The following is a 14,322-nucleotide window of genomic DNA, read 5'->3' on the forward strand; positions in this document are numbered from 1 at the left end:
CAACTTCCGCTAGGATGCGTTCACTCGTTCGTTCGGTGGTTCGGTGGGTCCCAAGCCAGGATCCTGCCTGGTTGCCATATTCGAGATTTGTGTGTTGGCAGGGCCCAAAATCAAGGCAGTCGCCGCCATTTAGTGGCAGAAGTAAGCATCGCGAATGGCCTGCTACACAAACATTGACGTTTCTCAAAGGATTTGCGTGCTGTGGCCATGGCAAAAGGGACTCAGCAGTCGGCAATCCTGCGCACTGACAAAGTGCAAGGCAAATACGCAACGCTCCACTCCCAATTTCACCTACACATGCAACCAGCCGCGGGCATTCTTCGACATATTTGTGGAGCGACTTGCATAATTTCTGGCCAGAAGTGGCCCAGTCGAAAGCTGTGCTAAGTTTCCACGCACAGCAGGTTGAATGGGCTGAATCAGCTGGGAGCATATCCAGAGCAAAAAGGAGAAAAGCAAAAGGCAAATGTTCTATTTTTTTGCTTGCCTTTAAAATGGTTGACGGTTGTTATTTTTTCTGGTTAGAGAATGAGAAGAGGACGCTGTGGAGTTCGATTGGAGAATCGATTGGCTTAGGATGTTAAATGAAACGAGGCTGAGCGGATTACGATTGACCCGTATCAGGGCGATTTCCATAGTCACCCATGTATGAACCTTTAAACAAGGGGAACACCTAATGAACTAAACCAGAATGAAGACTCATTCTAATGAAGATGCATTCTAATCTGTGTTTTTTCTAGGAATCTTGGCTTTTCTTGTTAAAGAACTACAAACTTTAACAACTTTCCCCACTTTTAAACACCATAAATGTTGTTTTAGGTCGCCCACGAATTTAAGTTGTTGATAAGCATTGAGTTTACGAATATCTTATGCAAATTATCCTGTTTAAGCGCACTGGACTGAACTTTTGCCCCGAAAACCAGTGAACTAACATTTTAGCAGAAGAGAAACGAGCGGATGACAGAAGCGTGTGTGTGTGTGTGCGACAGTGGAAACGATAATAATTGTCCTGGAATTGCGCTAATAACAGCAACAGGGATAATTGTTGGCCAGCGCCAGCAGAGATACGCGGCAGCAACAGTCGGTGGTGTGTTGGCCGGCGACAGCAATTAGCCTTTCGCTGGCAAGGGCACACACTCGCAGTCACACTCGCACTCGCACACCCAATGCATTCATGGCCATAATGATCAGCGCCAAACTGTTGACCCGCAAACACACAAAGTGCGCCATGGCCAGCTAGCGAGCGCATTTAAAATGGGACAGTGTACGAAGGACATGGCAGCAGCCAAATAAAGGATATTGCGCGCGTAAAGAGAATAAAGTTCACTTGGCCAGAGTGTCCTGCTAATGCCAAATGCCGCCCTTCTGTCAGGCGTGTCCCTTTAAAGTAGTGTGCTCCTCTCGTATTTGAAATTGGGAATTTCGGCTCCCCCAAACGCACTCAATTGTCTCTGTTTTGCCCCCCAAAGTCCTTTTGTGAAATTTTCTTATAACAACAGAGTAACCCGTTCGCGGCCCATGCGGCATTAAATGAAATTACAAAATATTTCTGAACCCCCTTCTCCTTTCCCCCTGCCCCCTCGATTTCCCCCTTTTGCTTCCCTATTTGATCTCGGTATTATTTTTGTTATTTTCTTCGGCGCACGCCGTTTGTTTCGCCCCCGAATACTCACCCACATACATGCAGGACAAAAGCAATTTCAATGCCGGAATCGAAAATTTCTCATTTTCCATTTTCAGCAATTCGAGTGCAAGTTTTTCAATTTTATGTCGCATCTGCGGTGTGACCACGACTCCGACACCACCAGCCTCGGATCCCGCCGCCGACTGTGCCTCTCCGGCGGCTCCAGCTGGGTCCTTTCCAATAGGCTGGCCACCAGGAGACGGCACTCCGCTATTGACCACCATGCGCTCCAGGCCCTGTGCCAACGACAAAGAGATAAATAAATACAATAAGCAATATATATGGGGGATGGGGAAGGGGGACGGGGGCGGGACAACAGCTCATAGAAATAGCAATGCGACGGCTCTCGATTCGCTTTTGAATTTTTATCATTGCATACTTAAGTGGGTTTTTCAGTAATGGCCACGCTAATTGAGTGGCAAATTGTTATTGTTATGGCCGCTGTTGTCGCTGCGCGCCATTGCGCTTTCTCCGCTTTCTCCACTACTGCTACTGCTGCCAATGATGATGATGATGCTGATTCGGATCCCGAGTGCCACCATCAAAGCAAAAGGCAGAGGCGGCGGCAACAACAAGGACATCATCATCGCAACAGAAACAGCCACAGCGAAAGCAACAAAATGGGACAATTGAATTGCGTGCAAATTTCATAAATTGCTTAAAAAGTCGAATTTAATTTTCGTCCGGACGAAGCGTAGTGCGGAAGTATGCAGGGCAAAAACAGTTTTTAATTACTTGACGCTCGCCATTCTCGTCGTAAACTGCAATTAAAATCTCAACTCTATATTAAATGGTGGCAAATTACGTTCGCCAACTGAGGAATTCCTTTATATGATTGTGGCGGACAGACGGGCAGCGCTTAAAACAAAATGCTGTACTCTTTTTCATTAAGCTCAATTCGGAAACGGACGCCAATTGACCAGCACAACTCCCCGACCAGACCAATAAACATTTGGCTGTTGCCCCTGCCATTCGCCCTGTTGGCTGTTCCTCCGTCAGTTATGACAGCACCCGTTGCGGTTCGTCCGCGGGACTTCGGGGTTTGGTATTCGCCGCCCGTCTGACAGCTCGGTCCGCTTGCCAGTGCCATTGCCAGTGCCGTTTGAAAATTGTCAATCAAAAAACCAATTAAGCGCAACGTGGGCCAACCCGGCTAAGCCACACCAGTCAAGGGATCGAGGCAGCCGGCTGGGGAACGTTTACCCCGGTCAATGGCAGTCAGATTTGTTGGCCCGCTAGTCGGCTGACAGTTAGTAAGTGGCCCGATGGCGGCTAGACAAGCCTGACAACCATTTAAGTGGCATGCTAAGTCCTCCGCCTTCGTACTCACATGCAGAACGCACAGATACAGCTCCTCGTCGACGGTCTTCTTTAGGAAGTTGTTGGCCACAATGATTGTATTCGACAACAGATGACATTGCGGCACGAATTTCGATGTCCACTCGATCAGGCTGTAATTGAGCGTCCACACCAGCTTCGTGTGCTCCACGCTGAACGGCAGCGGGCTGTAAAGATAGACCAGAAATGCTTAGTCCAACGGGCTGATTATAAAACGATATCGAAAAGCTACTGCTGCTCTCGGCATGTTTCCATCTAAATTAATTAGAAGTCTGACGACCACAGAATTGCATCCGCCATGGCCGATGGCCAAAACAGGCAAACACTCCCTCTTATTGCTTTTTGCGCGTAAAATTACAAAATAATTAGTTCGGGCGAGGCGATGGTGGGAGCTCTGCCTGTTCGCTGATTAGTTCCCAAATGCAGGGCCATCCATTGATTTTTGACCAGTGCTGCTGCAGGAGCGGCAATTTTCGCTGAGGTTTTGGCTTATTGGTTTCGCATACGCTGCGTATGCGCAATAAAAGTTGTTTGCTCTTCAAAGCCAAGCGAGGAATTCAAGTTATTTCTTTCAAGGTTGCAAGTTAAAGCAAAAGTTTTGGCGCATTTCCCAGACTTGTCAAGGAACAGAGAACAGAGAAACTTGAGCGCGGTCGAGGTGCAGTACATGAAATTCCATCAAAAGCCGCGAACGAGGAGGCAGCTGCTCAGCCAATAATTAGAATTTACTGGCGAGCATAAACAAGCAAATGCAACACAAACACAAACACGAACAACACCATGGCTCCATTGATCAGAGGCTGCGCTTGACTTTGGAAAATCTATCGAAAGCAGGAGCAAAGTTTCAATGGCCATGGTTCATCGATGTTCTGCACGTTGTCGAGTTATGGCAACTTCCGCTGCCGACATATCCTTTGCCGAGAGTTGGGCTTGGCTGCTTCCGGCGCAGTCCTTGAAAACTTTTTGATAACACCCTAAACAGCAAAGGGGTGGCGGTGGCCAGGTGGAAGCGGCATCGGCATCGGCAGAACATCAGACCACAGAGCCCAGATGCCGATGAGCCGAGGTAACTAATGCGAAATGAGAACTTTTGCCATTAGTGAGTGGATCTGTGGAACAGATATAGACATGCCAGGGGAGCCGCAGGAGTCTGAGGTCTGGAACTCCGGCCAAGCCGAGTTGATGAGTTTCAATTGAAGATGGTAGCAGGTATGGCTTTCAGCTTTCCAGCAAGTTCCATTTTCAATTCAATCCGAGGGCACTGCAAACAGGCTGATAATACCGACCGACCAGCTGGATGAGGGGTTGTTAATTGCGCAGAGAGCCAAATTATGGACGGCAGATTCCGGCTTCCTACTTTCCACTTTCCACATCCACTTCCTCCTTCCAGGCCCCGGACTCACCTCTCATCAATGATGCCATGACGATTGATGTAGCCCACAATTAGGGCTCGCAACAATGCCAGCTCCTCGCTGAGCCGCCCCATTGTCGTGTTGGTCTTGCTGCAGCACTCCAGCAGACAGAGCAGCCCCTGCAGCGTGGCGATGCGTATGAAGCTGTGCGTGCTCTTCAAGTAGATGTTGCCAATCAAGGAGCACAGGACCTGCAGCTCGCCCAGGCTGGGGATGAGGAGGGCCTGGCTGCGGCACAGTAAGTAGATTATATGCTGCAGAGAGCGGAGAGCATTAGCATCGAAAACAATGAAATTGCACAATGGTGCACAGAAAGGATAACAAAATTTGAAAATGGTGTACCTACATATAACAATATGAATTAAATTTAAAAAATATATTTAAAATAATGGCCAAGAAAAAATATATACTGATCTCAAAAATAAATCAAAATAATAGGCTTATAAAAGAAGAATTGAACAATTTTGATTCTCACTGGAAATGCTAAAACTATTGAATCTTTTTTATATATCTCACTTATAAATATCTATACAGTATAAAAGTAAGAAAACATGTTAAATAACAAGGTAAATAAATAAAATTTCTCAGTTTTTGTACACACAATTCACAAAGATTGGCAAAAGGACCTACAACTTATGAATAATCGAAACATGACCCATGTTTTCTGGTCAAGGCTCATCTTGTTGGTTACTATTCCTGGTATTCAACTTACCTGATGCGAAATAGTATCGTCCATGGCCACCTGCTCCTGCAGTTTGAGGCAGCGCTCCTTAATCCATTTGATGTGGTCGCGACTCTCGCAGATTTCGCAAAACTTTACCAAATTGGGCAGCACCAGGATGTGATTCAGCTGTCAGGCGATAGAGTGAAATTTCAAAAGAGTTAAAGCAAGTTGCAGGGGCTAATTAAATCACTGCCAAATCACGAGTCACCGCGTACCCCCAAGGATCGCTCAAACCCAATCCAAGCCAGCTGCACTGTAATGTCCGCCGAGCTGCTTGCATAATCAAATTAAAACCCATCGAATGTGCGGCATGGGGCATGCGATGTGCGAGGGCTGAACGAATGCACAGGACGTGACTCCCACAAAAGTTTGACAGGACCCACCTCGATCATCTGCTGCAGTACGTCAAAGACCAGCTGCGTGCTGCTGCGAAAGTCAATTCCCGACAGCTGCGTAAAATGGCGATAGTTGCGCATTGCCATGTCGGGCACATCCGCATCGCAGGACTGCTTAATGTTCGTCATGGTGGCCTGCTCCCCGCCGGATAAGCCCACGCCCTCCATTTGGGCCCAGCTGAAATTGAGATCGTATTGATTGGCCGCAAAGGTGCGTGTGCCAATCACATTGTCGTGGGCCAGCTGCCGCTCCAGATTGGGGTGATAGAAGACATTGCACGCGTCCACCAGCAGCTGCACCTTGTGCAGTTTCTTCAGGCTACAATGGCATTTAAAAATATACATTCAAAGCTGATGGATGTGTGGGAAAAAGTCGGTTTGTCGGTGGCGATAAAGGGAGAGGGAGCCTTACTTGATTGCTGGCCACTTCTATCGATTAAATGGCGCATACGCACTGTTGACAGAGCAGCAGAAATAGCAAGTAAAAACTATTTGCTTGTAAAAACTATTTGCTTGTAATTAAAAACTAATTTATAAAGTCAACAACAAGGCGACAAGGATTCGTCCAGTTTCGAGTTACCCAGAAGCCATTGCTGCTGGTCGACCAATACGGAAAATATGTGTTTTCGCAAATTTCCTAGGGGTTTGCCCACAGAGTTTTGTGATATTTCAGCTTTGGCTTGACGCTCGCCCGCTTTTTTCATGGGTTTGCCGTTCCAGGCAATTGAATACCGTCGACCAGAGACATGAAAAAGAGTTTGGCACTCGTTAACTTTTAAAATTATTTTCATAATTCATGTGCTCAACTCACGTCACGCCACACCATATATGCAATATCCGTGGTCCCACCGACAAAGACTTTTTGTCGCTTTTAATTAAAAACGCAGACATTGTAAAAGCATCCGAAAACTTGTTTACCAAATTGTTTTTGCCCGCTCCCATGTTAACAAATTAGTTGCGCATTTAAAGTTGAAGGATTTTTTCGTAATGGGGACGATATAAAATGTGGCACAGCAGAATCAGGATATACACGCTCATTCACAGACTCAACTTTTGCCGTTCGCATTTAATTTGTACTTTTTGCCATTTACACATTAAAAACTTTTCCCACTGCTCTCTGAATTTTAATTTTCATAAATTTCTACCCATACTCCAGCACCAAACACCGAGTACCGACCAAAGCGAAACAACTGGAACTCACCTAATGCTGTCACAAGTGATGCGCTGCCAGCGAGTCGTGTGATGGAACTGTCCGTTGGCCTGGCCCACAATGGGAAAAGTTTTGTACGTCATTAAAAGTTCGAGGATGGCCTGCAGGCAGACCTGCTTGATCTGGAACTGCTCCTGCTGATCGACCATGTGCTCGTCGTACAGCTTATTGATCAGCAGCAGGCAGGTCATGAAGTACTCCTCGAACTGCTGCCGGGTGGTGAAGCCGAAGATGGAGAGCCTGGAATCCAGAGTGGCTATGAGTGTCAATTTAATTACCGACAGTCGACGGCCGACAGCCGACAGTCGACAGTCGATAGCCGACATCCGACATACGGCAATCGGCAGTCGGCTGCTGTGCTTATAGGTATGTGTAAGTAATTAATTGAAAATTGAAATTTCTGCATAAAATGTTTTCAGCCAATGCTTGAAATTTTAATTCAATTAGTCCCGGCCTCTTCAAATATTTAAAATATGCAATATACATGCACGCATATATGTAGTATGTAGCCTAAAATGTCAATTAGTCTTCGATTACTTTAGGCAGCCGGTGAAGCAGGAGCAGCAGTTCCATCCATGGCCACCATGCCATCCATCGAAGGGAGCCCGAGGTGCTGCTGCTGCTGCTGTACATCGTGGTGGTTTCTGTGCAATTAGCAACAATGTTTCTGGAGCAAAAGCAGCCGTCCGCATCCGCATCCGCATCCTGGCATGACGTGCCTTTTGTTGTCAGCCATCTGCAACACGCACACATGCATTTATCTCACTTTGCTGCTCATAATTTGTTTATATCGCTCGCTGCCTCGTCGGCGGCTCTTCCTGCCGTGCTGTGCTGTGTGCTGCACTGTCTTTTAGCCAGCTTTTAGCCCATTCCCCATGCCACATGCCCCAATCTCCACTCTCTATTCCCTGCATCCCCCGAAATGCATGTCTATTCTGATGCTGATGCTGCTGGTGATGCTGATGCTGATCCTGCGCAGAGTTTCGTCTAATAGAGTTGTTGATGTTCCGCTCCGTCAGCCCTTTGGGGGATTTTGTCGTTATCATCCTCGCAGCTTTCCGCGCTGCCTCGCTGAGCTGCTCCTGGTCCTGCTCCTCTGCATCCCTGCTGATGCTGATGTGGTTTTGATGTTTGTGCGGCCAACAACCAGAAGTGGCTGGGGCGACAAAGTGCGAGTGCAAGTATGCATGCCTTTTGGGGACGGGGGAAGTCAAGTTTTAGGCTCCGCAGTCCGGACAACCAACCAGTGCCACAGACATCTAGCCGTGTACAATTATTCCGCCCAATTCCTGGCTGATGACGATTCAGCTTTCCGCATTCGGCTGACGGCGTAATGATGACGACTGCCATCGAAACAATAGAGCAGCAATAGCAATAGCGGCTTGGGGAGCCTGTCAAGTGACAAGGACGAGGCAAACAACCCAAGGACAATGACGATGACAATGAAGTCTTACGGCCCGCACTCGTACATATGTGTGGATGTTTGGATGTTTGGATTTGTGCTTGTGTTTGTAATAGAACAACAGGATGTTGATGTTTCCAGTTGCGGTTTAGCCGTCGTCGTTGCCGTCCTCATCATCGCTCCATGTAGCTGCCATGCGCTCGTCAACGCTGTCAGAGCATTGTCAGCAACTATGTTGATGCTGCCGCTCTGGTTGTTGTTGTCGGACACAATGACAACGACAGGAGCGACACCAACAGCAAGGACAATGCAACAGAGCCTGACCCGTTGATAAGGGAAGCGGCAGTTGACCATTCGGACAATGGCGTCCATGGGCAAGGTGACGGACTTCCAACTTGACTGGTTTAAGGTGAGACCCGAAAGATAAACGCATTTAATTAGCAGGATGCTAAGCTCCTTCACTGGTTTAAGGTGGGAACCGAAAGATAAACTCATTTGATTAACAGGATGCGAATATTTGGGTCACCAACGATTAAAGTAGTGCGGTAATAAACCAAAATATTAATTGGAGTTTATAACAATAAGGAGGAGTTTAAGAACAATGAGACTTTACGATGGAAAGTAATAATTTTCACTAAATTAAAAATATATTATATTACATACAAAATATTTTTAAAATATGTATGTAATATCACAGAGCTGTATTAATAGCACCAAAGTCAAAGATTTTGAAGTTCATATCTTTACTTCCACCCGCATTAATTGCTTTTGCCTGTAATTTGAATTTCTTAAAAGCGAGTAACCTTAAATTTAACCATTGACCCATCCCTCACCCAAACTCCGCACTCACCTCTTGACAAATTGGCGCAGGATATCCACATCGCTCAGACTGTCCACTGGAATGGAGGGCAACTTGCCATCGGCCTGTTGCTTCTGCTGCTCCTCTGGCCGCTGGATGAGTTCGTGCGGAGTCACCGCGTAGGCATAAAACTGGTGCGTTCGTAGCAGCGATATGCCGATGGAGGCCACCAGCGACTGGAGGGAAGGAAAACAGGGAAAGGAAAATGGAAAGTGCTGCTGGCTCGGACTGACAAATGACCAGCCGGATGTCACTTACCAATGGCACTTGGAGCTGCGCCAGTTCCTGGCCTGCGAACTGCAGTCGAGCATCCTCGGCGCCTGCCAAGACCCTGCCGCTGTCCAGGGACTCGATTTCAATTTGAGTTTCAATCAATTTGGCCAGGAAAATCGCCTGCGGTGCCGCTCCCTTCGCCTTGCTTCTGTCCAGCCGGTGCCGGCGATAGAAAATGGTGTCCTGTAGGGTCCGTCGGGCCACCAAGTCCAGCAGTTCGAGCAGTTCGCAGCGCAGAGCGCCATCCGCACTGGCATTAAGCTCCCGCCAGACGCGTGGCTGCTGCAGGAGTGCATCCACGGTGGCCAGCAGCACGCCCAGGGCGCCTTGTTCCGACTCCTGTCGTGTTGGCTTGGCCAAAATCTGTTTGGCCGCCCCGGCAAGCCAGCCGAGGTAGCCCAGCAACTGTGCCAGATGCTCGGGGCGCAGCAAGTGCTCGACCACGAACTTCTCCATCAGCCGGGCATCGATGTAGACGAGTGCTGTTTGCTCCACATTCCGAATGCAGGCCATCAGCGTGGCCACCGCCCGGGCCACATCCAGTTGCTCCCCGTTGGGTGGCGTCTGTTGTGCGGCCTCTGTGGCAGCCACCTTTGCCAGGAGCAACGAGCAGGACACACGCGCCAGCGGCGGCGGTTGCATGTAGTTAATGTGCGGCGCATGCTGGATGCACTTCTGGCGAAAGGCGGACAGCATGGCAACCAGTGAACCGGCAATGGCGTGGCGCAGTAGTCTCGCCTCCTGCTCGGCGCCCAGACTTCGGAGCAGGCGGTGCAGCTTGGGCTCCGACTGGATCTCCAAGAGCAGCAGCATTAGTTGCTTCTGCTGTTGCGGAGCATCCGCATGCTGGGTGGCGAATTTGATTAGCTATGGTGGCGGTGGAAAAATGTTGTCAAAGGAAAGGGGGCGAGGGGCGATGGGGAGGAAAAGAACAACAAATTAGCTGTGGCAGTGCCATAATGGTCGAGTGCTTGTCCCATTTACCTGCGCAAAGAGCCAGCTCTCATCAATTATGCGCGACGGCGTTGCAGTCTCATTGTCCTGGCGGCACTCCAAGTCCTTCAGTCTGCGATGCGGAGCAATGAAACATAAATAAAAGCATCAAGGATAATGAGAGTCTGCTGATCCGAACCTGGAGTACTCTTCGGTTTTCTTTTAGTGGGTACTCGCTTGTCAAGCAACGGAAACCACTTTCAGAAGGGTGGGTCGATTTGTATTTTATAAATTATTCACAGGGCTGATAGTTTTCTTTGGGAACTCTTGGTTTATATCACCCCTTAAAAGTTTAAATTCTATCCGAAAGACAAACGTTTGCAACTACCTTTCTATTTAAGAATCAATGAACAAGTATTACTTAGAGAATTGGAAAGATTTAGTTCAATTTAAATATATAATAATGCAAAACCAAATATAAGTGATGATATTATTATTTTTACAAGGGATACAAGGGATTTACACTACTTATTAAAATGAGTTGTATATTTACAACATAAAACCTACAATTTTCTGTTAAAAACCGACCCACCCTTGCATCGAACAACGTAATCAACTGAATACAAATTGCCATTGCTCCGAATAAATAATTGCAGGGGTATTACTTACAGCAGGGTTCGCAGCGCGTCCTGGTCCTCTCCTCCGGCCAGCTCCCCCTCCACCAGCCTGTCGTAGATGAGGTTCCTGGCGGACGGGCCGCTCTGGGCGCTCAGTCGCCGGGCCAACCGCTCCATGGGCAGCTGCAGCGAGCGCTGTCCTTCGTGCAGCTGGTGCAGGCGACTCAGGAGTTGGAGGGCCTGCAGTGTGGGATCCGCATCGCTGCCGGCGTCTCCAGAGGCGTCCTGTTCGGCGGACTCACAAAGACGTCCCAATAGCCGAAGGACGATGCGAATGGATTGCTGCGGGGCGAAGAGGGGACCATGCGGCGGATGAAAGGAGGCACACAAAAGCCGGCAGCTGGGGCTTTGTTATGCAAAAGTCTTTCGCAACTTACCCTGCTCAATTGGTCCGCGTTCCGGAGCAGGGCCACCTGCAGTAATGAGCCGCACTCGGGACGTTCTTGGCATAGCTCGCAGAGGAATTCCAAGTGGTCAGCAATTAGGAAATTCAGATACCTGCCGTCGAACAAGCGGCGCACTTGTTGCGCACTCCAATCGCAGCCCTGCAATTAGTGGACAATTGTGATTTGTTCGGATTCACGGTGAATTATTGGATTGGTGGGTGTGGGCGTGGCCCATTAGCCAACAAGTGGCGCATGTTCGAGTGGCAATCATTTAAAATTATGCCCGCCAATGAACAGTGCTTAAAGTAAGCCAACCGTTTAAAGGCTCACTGTCGCCGGCGGGACAGTGAACCGAAAGCCGAAACCAAAAACCCGATGCGGTGAACCGCAAAATTGCGAGTGCGACAACTGTCAGCTGGAAAAATTCGCATTGTCGTATATGGGCTGGGCATCCGGAGGACTGGGAAACTGGCGGCCCAGCAGCACTGTCGTCTGCCAAATTCAAATTAAACTAATGTGTCTGATTCGCCATTACTCCGCGGCCCTCTCTTTACTCAGCTACACTGGGGGAAAATCTACAGCTTAAATAAAGTCAAGTTTCAAGTTAGGCTTTTGTTAAATGAACATTAAAGATCGGACAATTTCCAAAGTGATTTGGAGGGTGGGGTGGTAACTATTTTATTTGAGTTTGGGCAAATTTAATTGGAAATAAAATGTTTTTTCTTTTTGGGTAATAATTCTAAAATTTCTTTCAAACTTATATTTGTTAAAATTAAATTAAATTAGGTGCTCTTTATACCCACCTTAGATGGCAAAACAAATTAAAATTAATATCAAAATTGAGTTAAATAGAAATGAGTATTTGGGGACATTTAAAAAAATATTAATAATCTTTTTTTAAACAAGTAAATTTATCTGTACTTAATTTTGGGGTTTGCAGATAAATTTAGATATAAGCCATTATTAAATTTCTTTCAAAGATAATAATTAACTAATTAGTAATTTCCATTTATATAGCCATTTTTCTGTCAGTTTACTTACCACATTTGCACGACAAACTTCGCGGAGCACCGCCCGCTGCAGGTTCCGTTTCAGCGGCAGTTGAGCGGCGTGCTCCATGAGGGCCACCGGCTCCTCCAGCCGCATGGCCAGCACCAGCCTCAGGCAGGCTAGTAGCACTGCATCCAGTGAGCCGGAGCCTCCCTGGCCTGCGGCACTCATCAGCAGCAGGCTATAGTATTTGCAGAGAAATTCAGACTCGGCCAAAACCAAGCGGAAAACTGATTGAAGTGCATCCTTGTGCCGCGAGCGGCAGCAGACGTTGTGCATGGCATCCACAAAACGCCCGGCCAGCTGGCAGTAGGCGTGGCCCACTGCAGGAGGGGAGGATGAGCCGGAATCCAGGCCCAGCAGGGCATCCAGACAGGCCAGCAGCTTCTCGCTGAGAACTTTGGCGAAATAGTTAATTTCGCTGATGACCGAGCGGACGGAGGAGGAGGCGGAAGCGGAAGCGGCCGCTCTGGCAGCTGCCGCCGCCGAAGACGTCGATGGCGCCTCGTCCTGCCAGACAGGAGCTGAAGATGCGGCGGGCAGTAGGGCCTGCAGACGCCGCTCGGCTGTTGGATTATTTTTCAAATAAAGTTTTATGTGATTCACTAGATAAATTTCCTCGGTCTTCAGGATTACGTTCTCCAGCATAACCATGGCCAGAGCTAAATCACCAAAGTTGCCGACGCCCTGCAACGAGAATGGAAAGGGGAAATAGTAAGAGGAATCAGATGTAAGTTCGCCGGCTGATGACTCCTTTCGTTGTTGACCGCCAGTGCAGTAAAGTGAGAAACTTTGCATAAATTTGTGTGACAAAGTTGCCAGTGCCAACATCAACATATTTTCCGGCAGTAATTAGAAAGGAGCCCCATCCTGCACATGTGGCGAATGCAATTCCATTTTGCCTTGGACCGCTGCCTGTGGTGCACATTTTAAATAAGCTTTTTTTCCGAACGCTTCGTGCATCCTCGAGTCAATGTTTACACGCAGAATGTTATTTAAGTTGCGGCGCAATTTCAATTTCAATTAAAATGCTGCTGCCATAAACTAGTCACCTGCTTGCAACCCCACATAAACACCCCTCCAAATGGGAGGAGGGCCCAACTTAATTACTCATGCCACTAGAGCGGCAAAGAATGCATTAAACCCTGTTAATTTCTCTAACCATCTCATCTTTTTTATATGTCCAAATTAAATAAACGATAATTAGTTAAAGTTGTCGAGCTAAGCGCATAACTTACAAGTTAAATGAAGTTGAATTGCCGGCGGCAGTAAAGTGCCAGGTCGCCATTAATAGGAGCGATTGGGGCGAAGTTGGGGTGGGGAGTTGTGTGACCAGCGGCCAAGGGCGTTAGACAGGTGGATGCACGGAGGCGAGTTGAGTCTTCACCTGCCATTGACTGCCTACGACAAGTACTCGACTCGCATGCAGCCACGAGAACCCCGAGAACCCCGAGAACCCCGAGTACCCCGAAAACCCCGAGATCCCGGAGAGCCAACACACGCCCAGCTGCGCTAGTGAGACTGTGTAATTAAGTTGGTTTTAACTGTAGCATAACGGTTGACTGGTCTATGTGGGGGCGGAGTGGGCGGCAGGGAGGGCGTGGCTGGCCCTAAAGGCACGGGCTGCACAGGCAGACCCGACAGTTAATGCATGTGTAGCTTAAATGCGCATTAATAGTTGAAAATGTGCGGCGTTGAAGCGTAGGTATTAAAAATGTCACGTATACGACATGTGCCACATTAACTACAGCGCCACATGGATCAGCAACAGCAGTGGCAACAGCAACAGCAACGGCAGCAGAGGCAACAACAGCAGGGCGAAATAAAAAATTGCCCCGTAACTGCAACTAAGTGCATTCGTGTGTATGTAAATGCGAAGGGTTAAGCGGACCACCACGGCAATGACAAATCGTTGATGAGCTTCGAGGGTCGAGGTGTGGGCCTACAGGTGTTTGGATAACCTTTTGAACTGCCTTAGC

The 14,322-nt window shown here is 48.1% G+C and overlaps 1 protein-coding gene across 1 annotated transcript in view; it reads right to left on the bottom strand.

Moving 5' to 3' along the window:
• LOC108046801 overlaps positions 1-14,322 on the bottom strand; it is a 39,855-nt gene that overhangs the window by 3,657 nt on the left and 21,876 nt on the right. The window contains exons 16-27 of the mRNA XM_017126696.2: positions 12,335-13,030; positions 11,285-11,452; positions 10,900-11,189; positions 10,282-10,363; positions 9,283-10,164; positions 9,016-9,200; positions 6,755-7,003; positions 5,542-5,872; positions 5,147-5,284; positions 4,426-4,688; positions 3,015-3,189; positions 1,674-1,920 (exon numbers count right to left, since the gene is read on the bottom strand). Of these exons, the coding sequence (XP_016982185.2) occupies positions 1,674-1,920; positions 3,015-3,189; positions 4,426-4,688; positions 5,147-5,284; positions 5,542-5,872; positions 6,755-7,003; positions 9,016-9,200; positions 9,283-10,164; positions 10,282-10,363; positions 10,900-11,189; positions 11,285-11,452; positions 12,335-13,030 (3,706 nt within the window). The remainder of the gene's footprint in view (positions 1-1,673; positions 1,921-3,014; positions 3,190-4,425; positions 4,689-5,146; positions 5,285-5,541; positions 5,873-6,754; positions 7,004-9,015; positions 9,201-9,282; positions 10,165-10,281; positions 10,364-10,899; positions 11,190-11,284; positions 11,453-12,334; positions 13,031-14,322) is intronic.

This window comes from Drosophila rhopaloa, unplaced genomic scaffold (assembly GCF_018152115.1).
Source record: "Drosophila rhopaloa isolate 14029-0021.01 unplaced genomic scaffold, ASM1815211v1 contig_167, whole genome shotgun sequence".
Taxonomy (NCBI): domain Eukaryota; kingdom Metazoa; phylum Arthropoda; class Insecta; order Diptera; family Drosophilidae; genus Drosophila; species Drosophila rhopaloa.